At 37.8% G+C, this 22,457-nt stretch overlaps 1 protein-coding gene across 2 annotated transcripts; it reads left to right on the top strand.

Moving 5' to 3' along the window:
• The first annotated feature begins 832 nt into the window (after positions 1–832).
• On the top strand, positions 833–22,367 carry gnai3 (guanine nucleotide binding protein (G protein), alpha inhibiting activity polypeptide 3). Of its 2 annotated transcripts, XR_004632998.1 has the most exons (10): positions 833–1,436; positions 10,752–10,794; positions 11,313–11,454; positions 11,535–11,692; positions 15,408–15,536; positions 17,814–17,943; positions 18,408–18,561; positions 19,010–19,217; positions 20,721–20,784; positions 20,884–22,367. XR_004632998.1 is itself a non-coding variant. In XM_034695958.1 (9 exons), the coding sequence occupies exons 1-8, from the start codon at positions 1,319–1,321 to the stop codon at positions 19,198–19,200; spliced, it is 1,065 nt and encodes a 354-aa protein (XP_034551849.1). In that variant the 5' UTR covers positions 833–1,318; the 3' UTR covers positions 19,201–19,217; positions 20,721–22,367. The 2 variants fall into 2 exon arrangements, 1 of the variants encoding a protein (XP_034551849.1); XM_034695958.1 differs by having other exon boundaries at positions 20,721–22,367.
• Positions 22,368–22,457: the final 90 nt, after the last annotated feature.

Below are 22,457 nucleotides of genomic sequence, written 5' to 3'. Positions count from 1 at the left end.
AAGGAAAAAACTGGTAGCCGGCTCTCTCTCGATGTGAGTCGGCTCTTCTGAATCACTATAAAGCATCGGCTCTCAGAGCCGCAGCTTTTGATCATGACACATCACTATCATATTCGCGTTGGCTGCAGATGTGGTGCCAGTACCTTGCTGTCTCAACCGTGGGGCTATACTGAAAGTCTGCTGTAGGCTGTGTGCACATGGTTTTCGAATGAAGGTCTAAGGCAATTTTAATAAAACATGTCGAAAAATACACCAAGTTTAAACTAAATGTCCACAGATAAATCCACAAATCGCTATAAGTGGGTTCTTCAAAACGGCAAGATGACGCCAAGTGTCATGGCCTCTGAAAGTTGTGTTCACCCACCTTCAAGCTGCAGTCTTTGTTGAATTAATACCACCAGGAATCAAAGAAGTTACACTTAACATGACTCCTTTACAGAAGAAATGTGTCACTTATGTCTTCTCTCTGGGGTTTTGGCACTAAATTGCATGTCAAGCAGCCTTCAAATGTAACTAATGCACGCCTGCAGTTCCAATGTTTGTCCGAAGAGGGCTCTCCACCTCCACGCAAACTTCCTGCTTCACAGCTGCCTTCATAGTGAGAAAAAACAGTCAACAAAACGTGCACTAAAGTCCTCAGCTTTGTTTTAAACTTAATTATAAATTAGTTTATCCTTTGAACTTTTGAGAAGAACAGGCCTGGTTTTGCCAATATGCCCCAAACACAGATCGAATTCAATTATCTGTTATTTCTGTAGATGACTACATTTCCCGTCAGTCCTTAGGGGCGCATCAATTTTCCCTTTTCATTACAGTTTTCTTGGTTCGCAGCTGGATCTACTGCACGAACGCGCAACTGCACAGCAACTGATCTGATTCTGAATAAGTATTATGATTTTACTCAGTGGGACGTCTTCCTTTCAGAACGCGTGTTTGTGCCTCCGATCTTTAAAACAATTTATAACATTAAGTTATTAAGTATTTTTCTTTTTTTTTCTTTTTTATGTTCTTCTTTGGGACCAAGCAAAATATAAATTGGATGGAAAGACTTTAAAAACACATTTCCTCGTTTTAGTTTTATTGAGCAGGCATACAGTTTGTGGACTGGCGCTGTATCAGCTCAGCATCAGACTGTGGGCTCACTTTGGACAGTCGAGCCTCCGGTGCCAACGCCTTTCCCCCCTCTCTCCGCTTCTCCTCCTCGGCTAGGGAAGTTCAGCTCACACCGCCCCTGAGGGCTGTTTGACGGCGTTTCTCTGCTACTCATGAGCTGCTGAAGCCACAGTCTTCACACTGAAGAAGTAGTTTGAGAGTGAAAATGGGCTGCACGATCAGTGCCGAGGACAAGGCTGCGGTGGAGAGGAGTAAGATGATTGATAAAAATCTGCGAGAGGACAGAGAGAAATCCTCCAGAGAAGTCAAACTCCTCCTGCTAGGTACGTACTCACTCTTTTTAAAGCATGTTATCAACCTAGTCTTTACTAGTCTTTGGGTTCTTTACATTTCGACTTTTTAAAAGCAGTTTCTCCTGACTCCAAACACTCCTCTTTCTCATGTTGGTTTAAAACAGCTGTGGCTCATCATGTCCTCACTGTCAGAACTCATAGAAGTAAACCAGATGTTGGTGGTGAGGGGCAAATACTCCTCCTCTGCCTCTTCACTGTTTTTTAGTTAGTAAAAATGTTGGGAGTAGATTCATTTTCAGAGGGGCTACTTCTTTTCAAGTGCTGACACTTGTCACAAAGCACTGCAACTCCTGCAGGCCTGATTTATATCTATCACAAACTGAACTTTACAGCACAGTTTCAAAACTTAGATCATTTAAAATACGATTAAGGACCAAAAACAGGTATCAATGGTCCATTGAGGCCTCCAGGTTAGGTATCATGACCTCTCCCACACAACTGCACTGACCATTTGCTGTTGCTGTGCCTGTTGGTCTATGTTACTGGCACACTGTCAATGGTCCTGACACTGTGGGTGTGGATGCATAGACGTGCCAGATGGATTAAATGCCTCTAGACCAGCAGTAAGCAACATTTTTTTAATGCTCCATGCCATCTAGCAAGAATGTCTCTCTGTTAACGGTCCATGCCAGCCTCAAATAATCATTTCACACCATTTCCATGTACAAAAAAAAAACAGGTTTGTTGCCTGTGTTTTTAGTTTGTGACCAGTTAGAGTTAAGCAATATCCAAATGCCTCATACTGAGTTTTTTTCTGAACAGAGATTGCCACATATCTGAATGGTATCATTGTAATAACATTAAGCTTGGAGAAGTGAAAGTATTGAGCTAAAATAACATGCATTTGTAATGTGATATCTCTGGTAGTATGTCACATCTCTGCAGAAAGCTTTATTCTTTATGCACAAGACAGTTCATGTCATCACATTATTGTATTAAATAATAAGAAACTGCCAGATCACACATCACACAAACCCCTCAGTTTTTAAAAGATAAACTATGTTTATATTTACTTTTCATTTTTTTGACTCTGTAAATTCATAAACACAAAATAGCTGTTCTGGTCTTAAAACTGAAGAACAGGTTTACAACTGGTATCCTGTTTACATTTTCAGCAGATGTAGAGAAAGATCACCCTGTTCTTAAAGTGTTGTTTTTGGCAATTGATGAATTTAATACAAATAAAAAAGTCACAGCAAGTATTAAATGGTTGAACTAGTTGTACAAATTGTCAAACAGCATGTGTTGTGCAGCTCTGGCTCTGTGTGGCCTCCAAAACCTTTTGAGTTGAAAGAAGTATAGAATACACAATCTAATTGTACTGATGCAATGTTGTAATTTTGCAGTGCCCTTGACTTTTAATTGAGATGTAACTTTTTTTGCCATTCATTCCAGTACAATGATGTGAGAAGACAGACACCTTGCTATAATTTTTGGTAATATGTTTCTAACCCCTTTCAAGAAGCTGATCAAATGAGGTTGCAACACAATACTAGCGTGTCTTTCCACTGGCTGAGATCACTGGCAACAAAGAGTTCAGAGACAGGGTCAGGACTGTGACAGGCAACAGGACATCGGGTTGTTTTCTTTTTCTTTCACGTTTTTTTTTGTTGCTGTTACTTAGTTCCCAAACAGGTGGATCACTCGTTTCTTGCAGATATCAGTTTTGGGGAAATAACTTACATACGCATGGTTTTGTGTTTTCTCCTTGAAACATCTTATCTGTGTGTATAGATTAGAGACCAGACAGACTTTTCAAACATTTGTCCTACTGACCCCCTATTGCTGATCATTTGTATAATGTTATCAACTGCACATGCTCAGCCCTGCTACAAATGGTAGAGGAATGGCATTATGGATTTTCTTTTATTGCATTAAAATGGATGGATAGCTGCCGAAGAAACAGAAGGCAGACAGTCTTCTTTTCACCTATGTTATAAGTCTGTGCACATTTTTCACTGCGTCACTGGTTTTGTAAATATTTGTAAATTTACTTATTTAGCTGTGTATACATTCGTAAAATATTCTTATTTTACTTCTTAAATTTAATTGCTAATACATTTTAATAATTCATATTTTATAGGCTTTTGTTTACTTTATACTGTCTTGCACTATCTACTTGTGACACTTTAAATTTCCCCGTTGTGGGATGAATAAAGGAATATCGTATCGTATCTCATCTTATCTTATCTTATCTTAGTATTAGTGCATTAATAATGAAATGAATCAGATAGATAGATAGATAGATAGATAGATAGATAGATAGATAGATAGATAGATAGATAGATAGATAGATAGATAGATAGATAGATAGATAGATAGATAGATACAAGTCAGATTCCAGCAGCAGGTAACACCAAAGGACAGAAAAAACAGCACGCAGATACTAAAGATAAAAAATCACAGGTTATACACACAGTACAGTACACAGTAGCAGCAATATACAAGTCTAAATAAGGAATACCGGTGCAGGTTTATAATAAAATAGCAGCAGCAATAATAAATAGATAATTAAGTATAATTAATTAATGAGTAGTGCAAGCTTGTTTGAATGTGTTATGGTCAGTTCAGTTAAGGCCTATTTCTCCCCCCATCCTCTCTCCTCCTCCCTCCAAGTGAGGAGTTATACAGTTTAATTGCATGTGGGGTACCTCAGGGTAGCTGCCTAGGACCACTATTTTCTGTTTTTATTAATGATCTACCATTTGTCTTAGAAAAAGCACACATTGTTATGTATGCAGATGACTCACCAATATATGCTGCTGCCTGGTCAATAGGTGAACTGAACAATATTTGACAGGAGGAGATGAAGTTAGTGGTAGAATGGATAGAAAGCAATAAATTGATTCTTAATGTTGATAAAACAAAGTCAATTTGCATAACACTGAAATTAAATTTACTCAATATGCGTGTTGAACAAGTACAGGAGAAGAGGTGTGTCAGCTGTGAGAAGGGCTTGTACATTTCTGCCTCCGGATGTCATGAGACAAGTTCTGAATGCTCTGGTTCTGTAGCAGCTTCATTACTGTTTTGTAATTTGGTTCAGTGTTTCCATGAAAGATTTTCAAAAATTGCAGTCTTCAAACTCTTGGATGGCCAACGATGAGTCAGAGATCTACAAATGCTATGCTTTTGTCACATTTTCTCAGAGGTATACTTGTAACACACTCAACAAAGTTATTATATGAAAGATTATTCTCTCAGTTTGCTCAACATAAGTATCAAACAAGATGTGCAACAGAAAAAAGGTTAATTCTACCAGAGGTGAGAACATGTATAATACAGAGAACAGTCCTGTACAGAGCCATGGTCAGGTGTTATTCTGAGCCAGTGCATATTTCTCTAGACGGTAATAAAGATTGTTTCAAAGTTAAAACAGTATCTTCCATTCCCTTATCAAACATAATGAAAAATCATCTGAGTTAGTGAACTAGGAAACTGAGAATGATATAAAGAGTAAATTTAGATGACCGCAAATTAAGCTTCTCTGTATTTGACCCTTTTCTTGTAATTCATGTGACTAAACACATTGTTTTGTAATGTTGTATTGTGTGTAAGTGTGTATAATTGTATGTGTGTTGGACCCCAGGAAGAATAGCCTCTTTTTTTTTTACTTGTGCTAAAGGGGATCCTAATAAAGAAAGAAAGAGAAAGAGAAAAAGAAAGAGAAAAAGAGAGATAAATAAAGAAAGAAAGATACCCTAGTATTAGACAGTCTTTTATAGTGACAGGTGCAGCATCTGATGGTGTGCATGCTTGTATATTGCCTGTAACATTATGTAGTCTGTTAAGGCATGGAGAGAATCGTGTTACTAGAATACATGAGAGAGCCAAGTGTTTCATCAAAAGTAGAACATAAGTAGCTTTTAAATGAATCACTTTATTTGTAAACATCTTACATCCTACATTAATTCATGCAGGAGGACTTCCGGAAGACATTCAGACATAATGCACTGATGGTTTATGATGCACAGGCAGCTGTGTCTCAAGATGCAAATGCTTCATCCTTATTGATCCCAAAATTAATATACACATGAAAGAATCCCTTTCTCAAAGTGGACACCTTGGCTTAAGTTTTTAAAACATTTTTGGTTACCTGGATTTGTTGGTTGTGATCACGACTGAGCGAACACAGTATCTGAGATCTGTTATAATGTCACCTCAAAGTGCAAGGACCCTGAATTTCTGTAATGTGAGGCATTGTAGTGCCTTGCTGTAAATCTAACTTTTAGTTTGAGAATCAGTACCATATCAGCTGTTGAAAATTAAGACCATTTCACCTTGCATAATTCGATATTACTATTACATTTGTTCTTTAAAGTTTTTCCTGCTTGTCTCTTTGTTTTTTGTGTTCTTCATCACATTCATGTGAATCTCTACATAATCTGTACCAGATGTCTGGATTATATCATGTGGACTGCTCTTGTTTCCTCTTGTCTTACATTAATATCAGTTATAGAAATCAGATAACATATCAGAAGGCTTTAGTGAGTAAAGGACAAACAGTCAATATGGAGAGCAAAAGCAGGGAGAACACAATGCGCTGAATCAACATTCCCAATCCCATCGCCAGTAATATGACAATTTATATAAGATTCAGCTGCAAGTGCAGCAAATAATCCAGTATAAATCCAAAAATTTAATTTGAGTGAGAAATCTGATTGTAAAAAGCCAATCAGCCTTAAGATTTCCTGACTTTCCATTAGGCAAGAAATGGTCTATCCAACCTCCATTCAACAAACAGGCATTTACATATTTTATCCCCCTCTTGAGGAAAAAACTGAAAATGCTTTTTACTTTTCACATATATGCATCATGATGCTGTAATTTATCAAACTTCAGACCTGCAAGAACTACAAGTAAATCACAAGAAAATTGGATTCCTTTTTAGGGCCAATACTGACAAACTAAGCCATGGTGAAGCCTTTGTGTAACATATCATTTACTGTGAAACGGAGACTAACCAATAACAGATGAACAGACGCCCCTCTAATGGATGTAATGATGAAGAAAGGGCAGCGTCTATTTTGCAGACATATCTGCATTGGCACTTTTCTTTTAACCTGAACACATGGATGCTTCTCAAATTCCTAAAAAAGGAATATTTAAAAAAGTCACAAAGTCAGCCATTATTACCAGAGGCAAATATTGTTGTCAGATTATAGCTAATGTGTTCCAAGTTTGCATTTCTGTTGGTGGCATTATCATCACAGTTAGAGGAAGCTTTTAGCAGGGATTGTTGCATATTTCTCTAGAATCTATGACAGGCAACCAGGCTAAGAACTGTACTTCTCATATCACCATCAGAGAGGGCATTTCTACCAAACAGCTTCCACTCTTTGGAAGATAGATTACAGCCCACTTGCAGTGTGTTGTTGTGTGGAAAGCAAGCTATTTTAGGTAGCTGTGCTCTGTGTGTAATGACAGAAGTAAAACCTGAAATAGATTTCAAATGATGTCATATAGATGCTGTTTTGGGATTAGTTTGACAATGTTATTAAAGAATCCCAGGCAGCAGCTGACTGATCTTTGAGGATAACTTTCAGACTGATGATATATTTGGTGGCAAAATGTTACAATGCAGGCTGAAATCTCACTGTAGAATATTCATCTAAGTTCTGAAAAAAAGAGAGGGTCGAGAGGGGAGCAATTTTTCCAGGCAGTGCCCTCCTCCCTCGCCTGTGCTGGAATGAGAGAGTTGTGGAGGAAAAACAAAGGAGTTCAGCTGCTGTTTAACCACAAAGCTGGAGAGCCAGCACACCCTTCCAATGAAAATGTTCCCCTGTTGTACCATGAACAGTTATTCATATGATGTCTACATTTGAGATTCTTGTAAATGAGGCTTGGTTTGGAATCCAGACTGCTGCATGTCTCAGTGAACGTCTGTGTGAAGTTGGTTTGTGAGCTAGTGGGAAGCCATGCTTGATAATCAGCCAAAAAATACCATGAATGAGATAATTGGTGACTGACAGAACTGAGTACAGGAAATAAGGCAATTTGTCCTCTCCTGCCTGTCTGATGAGCTGGTGTAAATCTGTTTTCTGGTGACAGCTTAACCGAAGAATTCATAGACTTCATACTTGTTGGCCGGCCATCTGAATATTTTACTCCAGTGAAAATCATTTTGACAAAATTTTAATGCTGTACCAAAAATGTGGTTGAAAATGTTTTACAGTAAGATCAATATTAAGAAATATATCGCCATCTTTTAAACGCCCTGGACATCCAGACTTGTTATCTGTTGCTTTAAAATAAATCAGGAGTTCATATTTCACATTCCACTGCCTGAATACATCTTCATTTTGCAGTTTCTGTTAATTGTTGTGGCTTTATTAAGCTAAGCAAAAAGAGTCTTGTACCAGTCTAAACTTAGCCTACACTTTTTTGGAACTCATTTCCGAATGGCATGGTGAGTTTTCCATGAGACATTTCATGTTCACACAAGTTTTAATGTCTCTTTTATGAAACTGCACCCAATATTTCCTATTCCAGATTGCGTCAACAGATGATAGAGAGGTGAAGAACAGACTTGCAGAGACCTAGCTTCAACAAGACTGTAAGAAGTGGAAGTAGCAACAGTGATGTCACTGCTATGATGTGTATTAAACCGGAAGTTCTTGTTAGTGCCATAGTTTTCAGGTTTTTGGAGGCAGATATGACCGTATTTGTAGTAGATTCACAAGAGGTCAAATTCAGTGATTTTAATGAACTGATGTGTTTCCTTACTAACTGTAATAGCTGTTACTCAAAGCTGCCATGCCTTTCATAATGCTAACTTTGACACATGGTTTAATTTAAAAATCCCAGCTAGAGCTAAAGAGACAAGAAAACATTTTTGTACCAGGATGTGAATATTAATTCCCTCTCTGTAAAGTCAGTATCTTATTGCTGTGGTTTCGGAGATTGTCTCTATTTGGAGAAAGGTTCAAATAGCAATCAGAGGAGCTCCATGGCCAGCATTTGTCTGTAAAACTATTGACAGGGAAACAAGGTAATGCGTTTTAAGCCACAAAATTGCAAAGATTTGAATGAAATTTGGAAAATTAGCTTGCTCACTGAAAGTTACTTGACACTATATAATGGAGCGCCGCCTGCAAGCTAGTTCAGGCAGAAAACTCGAGCTGCGCTCATTCATACTGACACGCCATCATCCTCCCTATCAGCTGATCTCAACATCCTCATTTGGCAGTCTATTTAAGCTGCAAGTCTCCCTGTCTCTGCCTCTGCTTTGCCAGTGCTCCTGCTGTCCTGCTCAGCGCTGTGTGCAAACTTCATACCCACCTCCTCCCCCGCATCCACCTGCAGGCTCCGAGGGGGTTTAGTCCTATCTCATTACTCCTCAATGTCTGCATTTAAATAATCTACGAGGAGTAATGAGGTTTAGAGCCCACACACCAAACACAATACTGTATGCTGTAATAAACTTTATCTTAAGTAAACATAAGTTGTCTGACTGAAATATATTTAGGGTAAAAATAGCTTATCTTAGCTTATCTCAGCACAAACAGCAGTCTAGATTTGTAAGGAACAAAAGTTTTGACTACCAGCAAATCTTAAAGTATTTAATAATCTGCATATGTCTCTTCTGTTAGATCTGTACCAAATGAAAAGTAAAACCATAAACACATCAGGGTGTTAAAAGGTGTACTACGTTCGACTTAATCATTGCCAGGTGCAGTGACGGCCTAGTTTCACCTTGTTACAAGGCTGATGCTAAGCTAAGCTAAGCTAAACAGTGATATTATTCTGTGATTTTATTATTGGACAATTCAATTAGAGTATTTCCTTTAATGTTCAACTATTCCTCTGATATTTTACTGTACCAGAGCCAAGGAGAATGTGTGTGTACTCTGTTCTGTGGAGGAGTTTTCAATTCTATCACACGACAAACTGAAACAATGAATTGATGAGTCATTCAACCGTCTGTGGGTCATCAGTTATTATGCTGATTGTTGTTGTTATTTGTGACAGAAATGACTAACACTCATTGGTCTGGCAGCTTTTTACTTGGAAAGATGTTCTTTTCTGTGGTAAAGAGGCACTTTTACAATTTGATATTTCATGGACCAAAAAATTAGTAATGATTATGAAATTCGTGTAATAATGTGAAACATAATAGATAAGATATAAAAAGACTAGAAGGCTAAAAAGGCTACAAAGGAAATACATTTAATAGGAGTAAAATATCATGCCTTGGATTGGTTCATCAAGGTCGGGATTAGCTGGCTGTTAGTGGTACTGTGGAACTGAAGTTTGAAGGAAAGATAGCTGAGAATATTTATTTATACACCTACAGGTTCTGTAATGTCTGCCTGTCATTAAAGACATCACAACCATTTGTTTCTGTCAAAGACAATTTGGAGATCCTTAACCTTTAATACCAGTTGAGTCATTGCAGATTATCTGTCATTTTGGGTTGACAAATACTGCAATGATCCTGAGGACACTATCAAATTTAAGGAAGGAGGGTTTAGAAATAGAAGAGGAGCAGGCTCCCTTGAACGATACTGCAGTACTCTGGATGGAGGAGAATTCTGTGTTTATTTCAGGGCTTTAGATTGCTGACAGACTCTTAAAATAATCTGTGGGGTTTTTATGGCCCCTCTGCTCTCTGCTCTCTGCAGTCAGAGCAGCATGGTATCTGGTATTGTCTCTCCAGTGGAAAAACACTGGCTCAGCCAGAAGCGTGACAACTGTTTCCTGTTTGGATGATAGTTGTAGAAATACTGTGGAGGTTCCTCGTGTGAAATTATTTCCCCTCTAAACATAATTACAGCAGCCTTTATTGTATCAAAGACTCTGATATCAACCGTACCATCTTTTGTCACAGATTTTAAATGCCTTGGTTCCCTAAAGAAGCAACCCTGCTCATAACAGTTCTGTTTCCCATAATCCTCTCTGTGCTGCTGCACCTCTGTGGTTTACTGTACACATTTTAGAGTAAGCTGATTCCTTAATATGACATTGGTGTCCATGTCTTTCTGTGGCCAATGACAACCTGCTTATCTAAGGGAAGAATGTATCTACTGATAAACAAAAACATCAAGCCCATGTGTAAGGTATCATAATAAGTACTCCCTCAGCCTCACTCAGATGCTCACTATTGAGTTTCATTACAAGGCTACTTTTTGTAATCATTGTGAAACGATGGGATCTGATTAAGTTTAGTTTTAGTGAAAAAGGTGTCGTGTTCCATGTGATCTCAGCGATCTCATATCTTGTGTTGATGTTATTGTGGCTGCTCATTCCTATTGTAGCTGCCTAACTTCTGTCCCTGTTTTTCAGGTGCTGGGGAGTCTGGGAAAAGCACAATAGTAAAGCAAATGAAGTGAGTAACACAGTCATGATAACACAGCACACAACATTATATCAAACTGCTACCTCCCGTAAAAGGCTTCAACCCTATTTTTGTATTTCATTGACAAAAGACAGTCACACTCCCTCCCTCCCTCCCTCCCTCCCTCCCTCCATCTTTCAGCTGCAGCCTTGTTGTCAGAGGTTAATGGTGTGCGGAGAGCTGTGATTGCAAACAGGGTTCATCCCTCATTGGAAGCAAAGCAGGAGCCTTGTTTCACTGGGCTCAGGCAGAGGAGGAAGCACCCTTTTGCATAACGTGTCAAACAAAGGAGGCCAGTGGTAGCCTGGCAGGACCTGAATAGATTCCCCTGGTTCCCACATTAGACATGCTGCATGCACACTGAAGCTCAAATTCCAGCACTAATGACAGTGTGGCATGAAATTATTGTCCGAACTGTAATTTGTCCCACATTTGTTTTAGCCATTGTTCAAATTGTCTATTGTTTATCACGACTCTAAGAGTGTATTTGGGTTTTGTTTCTGCATCAGGATTATTCATGAAGATGGATATTCGGAAGAAGAGTGCAAGCAGTACAAAGTGGTTGTGTACAGCAACACCATACAGTCCATCATGGCCATCATCCGGGCCATGGGACGCTTGAAGATAGATTTTGGAGATGCTGCACGGGCAGTAAGTCATCCACTTTAAAACCTCTTTCAACATTTTAAAGGGTCAAATGTTTTACAGAAATGTATGGCCTCTGTTTTAAGGATGATGCCCGCCAGCTGTTTGCCCTGGCGAGCTCGGCGGAGGAAGGTGTGATGTCAGCAGAGCTGACCAGCGTGATTAGACGGCTGTGGAGCGATGTGGGAGTTCAAGCGTGTTGTGATCGATCACGAGAGTATCAGCTCAACGACTCTGCTGCATAGTAAGGAAACACTTATTTACATACAGATCCATAAAGACTTAACAAATTCAACTACTACATGTAAGTGAGTTGATATGCAGATGGCTGCAGTCCTTATCTCTGGAAACAAAGTCCCTCAGAAAGAACAAGTTGTTTAATTTGTTTTTTGGCCTTTTTATAATGTTGCCTGAGAAGACTTTTTTTTAATTTAAAGATGTATTTTTGGGCTTTTTTGCCTTTATTGGATAGGACAGCTGAAGAGAAACAGGAAACGCGGCGAGTAGAGAGTGGGGGAAGACATGCAGTGAATGGTCTACTGGCCGGGAGTTGAACCGGAGAACTCTGTGACGAGGAGTTTAACCTCTATATGTGGGACACTTAGTCCACTAGGCCACCAGCGCCCCAACCTGGGAAGATTTTAAACAATCATCAATCTCATTTCTTAATTTAAAGTCATGCTAGAGATATAAAAGATTACTTTATTGATCCGGCCACATCAACAAAATAATTGATAACTGCATTCATAGTCAGTCTGTCACAGGAATATCAACTTAACAACTCTGTTGTTAAAGAGGACTTATTCTTTACACACAGATCCTCAAGGCTTAATATGTTCTAACAACTACTATTTAATCAGCCAGTATGCAGATGACTGCAATCTTTATCTCAGTGATTAAAGGAGAAAGTCCACTAAGAAAATGTCTTTACAGGGAATTTAATCTGGTATGAAGGCCTTGTTAAATATGTTGCAAAAGAGTGTAAACAATCACCAGTGTCATGACATGATTTCAATTCATTCTAAAGCTCTTAGAGATCACTCGATCTATCTGTCCACAGAAATAAATAATCCTTTTCATCTGCAGCCTCTCTGTTGGGGGGCTGGCTTTTTTCTTTATTTTATGCAATTAAAAATAATGTCCGGTGTTGGAAATGTTGGAAATTTGATTATTTTTTTAAATGTAGTGTGAATATTTTTTGGACAGAAAATGACAGAAAAAAGAACACTTGAGACAATCATTTGTTGATTACTTAATAATCCATTTCTTGTTTTAGCCTAACCTCAATTCCAACCTCTTAACAAACTTCCCATGAATCAATGCCTTTTACTGTTAACACAACTCATTTAGCATTTCTGTATTTTCCCATGGAAATGAAACTGCTGTGATGATTAAGGGTGAAGTTTCAAATTGCATCACTCATTTTCAACATCCTCTTTTAAGTTCACTGGAAGCATTTTTTCTGTTTTGTTTCACTCATTACATAGAAGTGATTCAGTGTTGACTAAGTTTCCTCCTTCATGTGTGTAACAACAAAGACGGATGCAAGATGTGTCTTGTTCCTCACAGTCTTGTGTGAGCTTGTACAGATTGATTGCATTCCTGAGAAAGGAGAAACATGAAGGAGAAACTGACTCCCAGAAATTGTCTCTGTTAGTTCGCATGTGCTTAGATGTGACTTCACTCAACAAAATGGTGAAAGCTTTAACTAAACTATGATGTTTTACCACTGAATACAACTTTGTAATGTAGTTTATTGAAACATAGAAGCTAAATAGGATTCAGTTTTACTAATGAGACATGTCCCACAATGTTCTGTTTCTGCAGCATTCATGTCACACACACTCCCCCTGAGAGAGAGTAGCTCAGTGTGAAGGACACATACTTTGTTTTGAAAACAGTCGAGCCGTCATAACTCTCAGTGCACTTTGTCAACACTACAAGACAAGGGGAACCAGTGGAGTTAGTCTGTTTTTACTCAACCCACAAGGAGCCTGTGTTTATAATGCACCAAAATATGAGCCCATATTTAGTATCATTCTCTGGAGTCCTGGGACGTCTGTCTGTAGAGCAAGCTTCACCAGACATAAAGTTTTAAAAAAAAGGGCTTTTTCATTAAGGATCAGTCTGGAAATCCCCAGGATGCCTTTATCTTACCATGCAGAATCAGAATCAGAATCAGAATCAGAATCAGAATCAGAATCAGAATCAGCTTTATTCGCCAAGTATGCTTGAACAAACAAGGAATTTGACTTTAGTAAACTGTGCTCTCTTTGTACAAGGCATAAGAATAATAATAAGAATAAGACCTACAATTAAAAAGAAAATAAAAAATATAATAACAATAACCTTAGCTATAAATACAAAGAAACAACAAATAGGCTTGACTAATATGTACAGGTTAAAATAATATGATAAAGTGCAGTGGTGAGTTGCAGAGGTAGTTTTTACATTATAAAATAGTAGTTAAATAATACAAAAAATAGAAATATGGAATTCTGCTTGGAGAATTGTTGCATTGTGTATTTACATGTATATTTACAGAGAGTATTTATCTGACAGGTATGACACTGTTATGGTTTAGTGTTCATCAGAGTGACAGCCTGGGGGAAGAAACAGTGATAAAAAAAAAGGTAAACATAGACATTTTATGGCACACCTGCTTTTTTGTAGTTCCTGCTACAGTGAAGTTCATAAGTAGTCTTCATATAAGAGCCAATATATCAATATACTGTCTATGTTTCTTTCAATCCTAAATGGATGCATATCAAATCAAAAACAGTTTCTGGCTATTGTTTAATAGAGATTATGTTATGATGAATAAAACAATGCAGTTTGATATTGCTTCTGAAATAAATATCAGTCATATTCTGAAATTCACCCAATTACCCAATGTATTTTTCTGTTTCTGTATCTAAAACAATTTACTGCTGAAATAACCATGGTTATTAGATTGTAATGTAAATGGAATAATGGATGTTATTATTCATTTGTTGTTTTCTATCAAATGCAAATGAAGAAAAAATCAAATAAAAAATATATATCATATCATATATCATATCATATCATATATCATATCATATATATCTGCCATCAACCAACCTGCAATCTAATTATAGGCATCAGCAGTTAACAAAGTGATATAGGTTGACCGCTATCTGACATTTTCAACCAATTCTAGTGCAGACTGTGGTCTCTCCACCCTGTGATGTTGTTATACATATGCCGGGGACAGTGCCAGAGTATTCAAAACTGTAACGTAGGTGCAGTGCTTGTTCAATGAACTAGGTGATGACACTGTTTTTAAATATCCCTCAACACTGTTTACTTCTGACTGCTGTGAAGACTTCCATTGCATTCAGTCAAGTCCAGCCGGAGCAGTCTCTGTGTCACTGTGTTGCTCTTTCAAATACCATCTGTTATCGCCATGTCAGGTTTGCAATCCTACTATCCAATGGTAACTTTGATTGTTGTGAGGTATGGACCCTCACAGAGACTCGCACCACCTACCTGTACTGATCAAGTGTTGTCTTAATCTGATGAGTCTTCTCAATCACAGGCACTGCACATGGTTAATTTATTTAGTACTATACCACCATTATCTTTGTGATTTAGACCTAATGATGAAAAAAGGGTGGACCACTAGACTGGTCCGCCTTGCTATGAAGACAGTATTCTTTATGCAGCAAGGTGATGGCTTGCTTCATTGAGCGCCATCTTCTGAATAAATTACTGCATCAGAATGAAATACCTCTCTCTGAATTTTATACTGGTGTATTGGTCATAGTGTAAAGGATACAGATCACTTTTCAGGTGAAAAGAAAATCATAAAGTGTGTCTTATGCACAGAGTCTTAGGGTACATATTCATGATAGGCCCATATTGGCCCGATATTAGTGGCTGAACAGTATATTGGTCACACTTTACTTCATAAGGGTTTTCTGTTTTTTGTCTCTCAGCTATCTGAATGATTTAGAGAGGATCTGCGAGCCGAACTACGTCCCGACTCAGCAGGACGTGCTGCGTACACGAGTGAAGACGACCGGCATCGTGGAGACTCACTTCACCTTCAAAGATCTATACTTCAAGTTAGTATGAACCTGAATTTGGGCCCTCCAAATAGATGGGACATTAAGATGTTCTTATCTTTTGATTTAAAACACTGTCTGATTTAATCAATTTTCTGATGATAACTTCAGTTCAGCAAAATGTTAAATGCAAACAGAGCAGACATTAAATGACCAAATCTTGATACAAAGGCAGGATTGATTGTGTTGTTTCTCATATTTCTTCCAACTGTGCATTATATCTACATATTGGTTATTTTACAGCTTGTGAGCAGTTTTTAAGTCAATATTATGTCACAGTGATCCCCTAATTAGGCTGAACGATTTTCTGGTATTCCTCGACTGATGCACCTGTATTTTTCTCAAAAATGGCTTGGCATATTTGGAGCTCTTTTTTCTTCTTTTTTTTTTCAAAATTGTTTTTATTGTTTTCTTTTTGAGTGCAAAACGCCCACAAAAAGCCCCATTTTACTTCCCTTTAACCCCCCACCCCCTACATCTCTTCGCACATAAATAAAGTAAAATAATAAAATAAAATAAGAAACAGGCAAAAGAATGGAGGAACAAAAACAAAAAGAAGAATAAAACATTGGCCAAAAGAGATAATGTGTTCATACAACTACAAATTTCATATTTCATGTGTATCTTTTTTAAAATACATAGAGCATAACATTTTATAACGGAATAAGCAGCCCGTAAACTTCATGATATAGTTAAAAAGAAGACTTGATAAAATAAAAAATAAAAAATAAAAACAACCAAGTAAGAAAAGTCTATCTACATATACACATATATACACGTACATACATATCTATGTACACATATACACATATTTATACGTACATTGTGGTAGGGTGACCCAGTTGTTAGGCGATCGTCGAGCAGTGACCAGAAATGAGGCTTCGAACTCAGTATCAAAGTTTACACACAAAGTTTATTCATGCAGCATGAGAGAGAAGTTACAGCATACTCAAGAGCATCTGAAGTTCTCCGCTGAATGACAGAGATGCTCAATACTTTATAGTTCTTCAAACATAAGGGAGGAAAAAGGGAGGGGGGAAACATGTGTAAATGTGACCTTAATACAGTTGTTCATAAAGAAAAACAAAGGGAGGGGGAGAAAGGAGGGGGGGTAACAGGTGTGGGTGAGTTGCAATCAAGGGTGAGCAAAGGGTCTTGTCAGGTGAACATCGTACCCTGGAAACAACAGAGACATTACCTCAGTCTAGTGGTTTACAAAAAGCACGCGTCTGCACATATCGTATTCATCTTACGACATTTGTGGTTATCAAAAGCACATATCAACAATTCTTAAAAGCGTACATCGGCTCTTTTATCTAACACAAAGCGTTTGGCATAGTTACCAAAAATCCCCTTCGCTTACATTCAACTGCAATATGAGGCTAGGGTTGGTTCTCAGTCTTTGCAAAACAACTTATAAATAGATGAATTAACCACATCCGGGCTGAACCTGCATTGAACTTGCAGAAGCTGGGGCTCTGACCTCAGTCTCACCTTTATTCAGAGATCTGCACAGATCTCTGGCCTTATGCCTTACTATTTGCTGGTTTCTTCAATAAAACATATAAAATGGAAAACATGTGAATATAATTGTTAAAAGAAGAATACATGAGCATAATAAGAAAAACATGATTATATTTAAAGAAAATGCATGATTATAATAGAGGATATTAATCAAGATTCCACAACATACACCCGCATGCATGCATATATAAACACATATCTAAAAAGAGAAGAGGTATTTCATATATTTAGACAAAGTCCAAGTTCAATTTTAAGGTAATCATCAAGCACATTGCACAAATCACTGCATTCCAAAAAATGCACAAAGGGTTCCCACAACTTTTCATATAGTATCAGTTTTCCTCTGAGTATGTATGTTATTTTTTCCATAGACATGCATGTAGCCATATTTTTAACCCATGCCCCAATTTGGAGCTCTTTTAATGCCTCATTATAAACCCCTTCATAACTCAAAAGTGACGACCTGGTATGATCTGCTGCAGTCGCAGTAAATGTTATCATATGGCTCCAGTACCTTTATTCTTGTGTTTATCAATGGACGCTGTTTTGTCATTTATTTTCTGTGTCAGCCAAAAACACATCACATTGACTCTAAAGCTTTAAATTGAGACAAATGTGTTTGTGGATTTTAGCTTTTGGTTTCTGAGGGCACCCACTAAAACAATAGATTATAATTATGTTTGAATTAACTGAACACATTCCCTGTACATCAGTTTAAGAAGTTGCTATGTCTCTGTGTGTTCACTTCTGCAGGATGTTTGATGTTGGGGGTCAGCGCTCAGAGAGGAAGAAGTGGATCCACTGTTTTGAAGGAGTCACAAGTATAATTTTCTGCGTGGCGCTCAGTGACTACGACCTTGTCTTGGCTGAGGATGAGGAGATGGTAATTGGTGGGAACACTGTGGTTTAGGATCACTGAATCTTAACATGAAGGTGATACCACATTTTGGGTTTTGAGCACAGCCTTTTTCACAGCACACAATTAGATTTCTCTGAAGAGGAAAAGCACAGGTGTTACTAATAAGATTAAGGATGGCTTCTATTCAAGTGTCCCAGTAAGCCATGACAGTGAGCCAGCTCTTATTCTGCAGCTAATACACGCTGGCAAAAACACAACAGAGCCCTTTCATTTGGATTCAGACATCACAAATCTTGGTAATTGTGTGAAATTAGCTGTTATATTTACATTGCTTATGATATGCATGGTATTTAATTTACTGGCCATAAAGAGCAATATGCCATCACTGTCATGATTATAAACACTTCTGCTGTCCTGCCATGACATGGCAAAATGTCATCCAAGGTAAACGCCCAAAAGGTACACATTCATATCTGCTCTTTCCTCAGAACCGGATGCATGAAAGCATGAAGCTTTTTGACTCCATCTGCAACAACAAGTGGTTCACACTCACCTCCATCATCCTCTTCCTCAACAAGAAGGACTTGTTTGAAGAGAAGATCCTCAGGAGCCCGCTCACTATCTGCTACCCTGAATACTCTGGTGAGACAAACCTGTGGATTAAAAATGTTTTTAAGAAAATGTGGTTTAGTGTGTGCACACTTCCTCAAGAGGAAATATTCATCTCTTTGCTGCGTTTGAGTGTTGAATTCAATTTAAGCTCTGAGTAATATACTGTGGGACCTTTTTGTCCTTGATGATCAACATTAACTATTTGCATCCCTTGTTACGTTTCAAATGTTTTGTTTTGCTGAAAATATTTTCTACTTTTACTCTGAAAGTTACCTCAAAGCATCATTTTTCTCACAGTAAAAAAAGGAAAACATTAATTAAATAAATATAAAATTGTGTTTAGTAATCAACATCTGAAAAATGGGATGCTATACTTTGTCACAGTGACACCTTAGTTCATTTTAGTGTGTTTTGTTAACTTTAGATTGGTTGACATTAAAATAAAATATTTTTATAATTGACCTTTTTTCTGCTGTAGGTGGGAGCGCATATGAAGAGGCTGCAGCTTATATCCAGTGCCAGTTTGAGGACTTAAATAAACGAAAAGACACAAAGGAGATCTACACCCACTTCACTTGTGCCACCGACACCAAGAATGTGCAGTTTGTGTTCGATGCTGTCACCGATGTCATCATCAAGATCAACCTGAGGGAGATAGGGCTCTTCTAGAGATTCACTGCCTGCAGGTCAGCAGAAAAACATTGGCCTAAACTACTGTTCATGTTATTGGACAGATGTGGCAATACGGTTATTGTCAAAGCAAACAAATGATTTTTTGCAGCGTAAAAGGGGGATTTTACTCATGTGATATCAGAGTTGGCTTTATGACTAGTGGATGAATTGCAATAAAACTTTGCTGCCTACTAACTTGGAGGACCAGTCACATTTACCCTAGTTATCAACAGAGTCATATTGTACATACATTGTATAAATATGTAAATCCTTCTTACACATGGCAAGGCAAGGCAAGTATAAAGCACCATTCATACAAGAGCAATTCAAAGTGCTTTACAGAGTTAATAAAAAAAACAAAAACCAGAACAGTAACAATCAACAAAACCATACAGCAAACACTTCAAACATTTACAATTGTATATGCATCCAGTTATGCTTGATCTTCTTTCTCTCAATTCAATTCAATTTGCTTTATTGGCTGTCAGGCTGTGACAGGCAGACACATATTTAGCAGCCAGAGGAGCTGCTGACCCTCCCCCCAGGAGAACTGACAGTTTTTCTTCTGGGGTTAATGTTGGGAAGTTTGTCACTATTTTAGTAATTTCCCTGTAGTGGGAATCTCTTAGTAAAGAGAATTTGCTGCAGTGGAGGAGGAAGTGCATCTCTGTCTCTATGTCCCCTGTAGAGCAGTGAGCACATGGACGCTCCTCTCTGGGCAGCCATGTCTGCCTCTGCCTCTGTCTCTGCCTCTGCCTCTGTCTTTGTCTTTGTCTCTGTCTTTGTCTCTCTCTCTCTCTCTCTCTCTCTCTCTCTCTCTCTCTCTCTCTCTCTCTCTCTCTCTCTCTCTCTCTCTCTCTCTCTCTCTCTCTCTCACTCACTCACTCACTCACTCACTCACTCTCTCTCTCTGTACTTATGCAACTTAACGTATATAGTAAATAGTGTTGGGTCTTATTATTTATTTAAATTAGGAGTTATTTAAAAAAGCATTTGCCAAAGTGTCAAAAGTGATGAAAAAACAAAGGTTTACCATAAAGATGGCATTTGGCTTTTCAAGGTGGATTACTTGTTACGTGACAATAAACAAAAAAGACTAGAGCTAGCTAAAATCCCACGTGTTACTGCTAAAACAGCAACGTGCTAATTCGTTTTGCCAACAAGCTAACAAGACAATGAATGTATGAAGAATGCTTCAGTTTAAATGCTATAAGATTATAATATGTTTAACTTTATATGGTAAGGCTATCATGCTATCATGCAATGTTACAGTAAATTACATCAACATGGTGTACCACGTGTCAATTTAACCATGCTAACACAAGCTTAAATTGATAAGATGAAGGCTCCTTCAAGTATACAAATATAGTTTGTAGTATGTTGGAATTGCCATTGAGCTTATGAACACATTTTGATTAAGACATTGGGGAGTAAAATACCCTTAAAAATACCAGATGTGAGTTCAAAATCTCTTTTAAGTCTTCAGAGTTTAATGATTATTTTCCTCTTCCTTGCAGGTGTCAGTAGGAAGATAAGGACTTTTGGGCTGGTACGTCGGGTCTGCAGAAAGCACATTGCAAAGTAGGTCTAACTAAGGACTAAGCTGGTGACCATGCTGAATGCTGGACATTAATTCCGCTATTTTGGGACTTGATACTATGATCACTTTTGTCTTAATAGATTCATGATGCAGAGAATACTGAAAGCAAGTGGTGAGAAGGGGAGGCTTGTGATATGATCATTGTGAGCTATGTGGAGTCCTGTCATATTTAAGACCTTTGCATCAGTGTTGGGCTGGCAGGTAAAGCCCCTCTGATGTGTGGGACACATTAAGAGTTTGTCTGTCATATGTACAAGGACCAAAAGAGCCTTTTTATATGAAACACATGACTACATTTCACAGTTTCACAAGTCAAATGAAAATTCTGTCTCCTTTTTGTTTGTTGCATCCTCTCTTAGCTTACGTTTTTATCATATGGCTTTGATTGAATATTTGAAATTGTTATATATTATTTTAATTTTTAGTTGCAGTTATTTGGTATTTCTACTTTAGGATGTTTGATTGCCATAACTTATGTATTCAGAATTGTTGTGTGTTTGGGCAACTTTTTGGGGTCTGGGATTAGTTGAAGTCTGATGAACTTGGTAGTAATACCACTAATTTAATCATTTACCAGGGACATTTTTTTATATACAGTATATACACAAATGAGACCCACCACTGCAAATCCAATAGTCGAGTTAAATCTTGCTTTTCCCCACTTGAGTTTGGATATGACTAATATTATTCACTTAGTCAATGCCCATTTTCAGGTACAAATTAAACCTTGGGTTATCAGTGAAACACATTAAATATAGAAGGGGCAAAAGTTTGATATGTTTGTGCTGTTTGGCGGTAGACATTGCAGTATATTAAGAAAGTTGACTATGCACTGTAGTGGAGATGTAAACGGTACACAGATTAGTATATTGCCACACAGACAAATTTGGATATTTTATAAAAGGTCAGTGTTTTCATGAATCAAACTCATTCTCAGTAGAATATTTCTTCAGATGTATTTGTTCCTTTAACCTTATTAAATCATGACACAAAATTGTTCTCCCTTTATTTTAGTTCTGAAGACTAACTTGTAACATAATCTTGGAAATTTCAGTCAGATGACATCAACTGTGAAGATTTATTGAGGACAGAGTCTCACCTAAACCTGATTGGTTTAGGACAGGCAAAATTGAAAAAACACTCTGGACTCCAGAGACATTTCTGCTAGTGTCTCTATGCTTGTGTTGGGAACTTTATTATCGCATTATAACTGTATTATAAAGAAATATAAGGCTAGTGACATATTTTCTGCAATTTCTTATTGAAGGGTTTAATCTTTTGATCAGATTTGTGTGTCATAAAAACAGTATCACACTATTTATCTATTTGGTTTTGTAGACTCAGATTTCAGAAAGTACTTTGTGGCTTGAAAGCCTCAGTAGCCTCTGTAAGGATGACACTGCATCTTTTCACAGTTGAAATCTTGATGGACAAATTAACGAACCACACTGAGAACAGGATTGGTGTTACAAAACTGGGTTCTAACAAGATGACAGATCTTTGCTGTATGATCAAGTCTGAATGCAATGCAAAGTACCAAAACAGAGAACATGTACTGAAGACACTCCTCTGCTGACTGAAATCTTGTGATGTGGCTTCTCTCTCTGCTCCAAACACTGACTGCACACTCAGTAATGTCCTTGCTAGCTGTCAC

The sequence above is a fragment of the Notolabrus celidotus genome, chromosome 11, assembly GCF_009762535.1.
Source record: "Notolabrus celidotus isolate fNotCel1 chromosome 11, fNotCel1.pri, whole genome shotgun sequence".
Classification (NCBI taxonomy): domain Eukaryota; kingdom Metazoa; phylum Chordata; class Actinopteri; order Labriformes; family Labridae; genus Notolabrus; species Notolabrus celidotus.
Note: the sequence above shows the minus strand (reverse complement) of the source record. Positions and strands in the feature narration are given on the sequence as shown.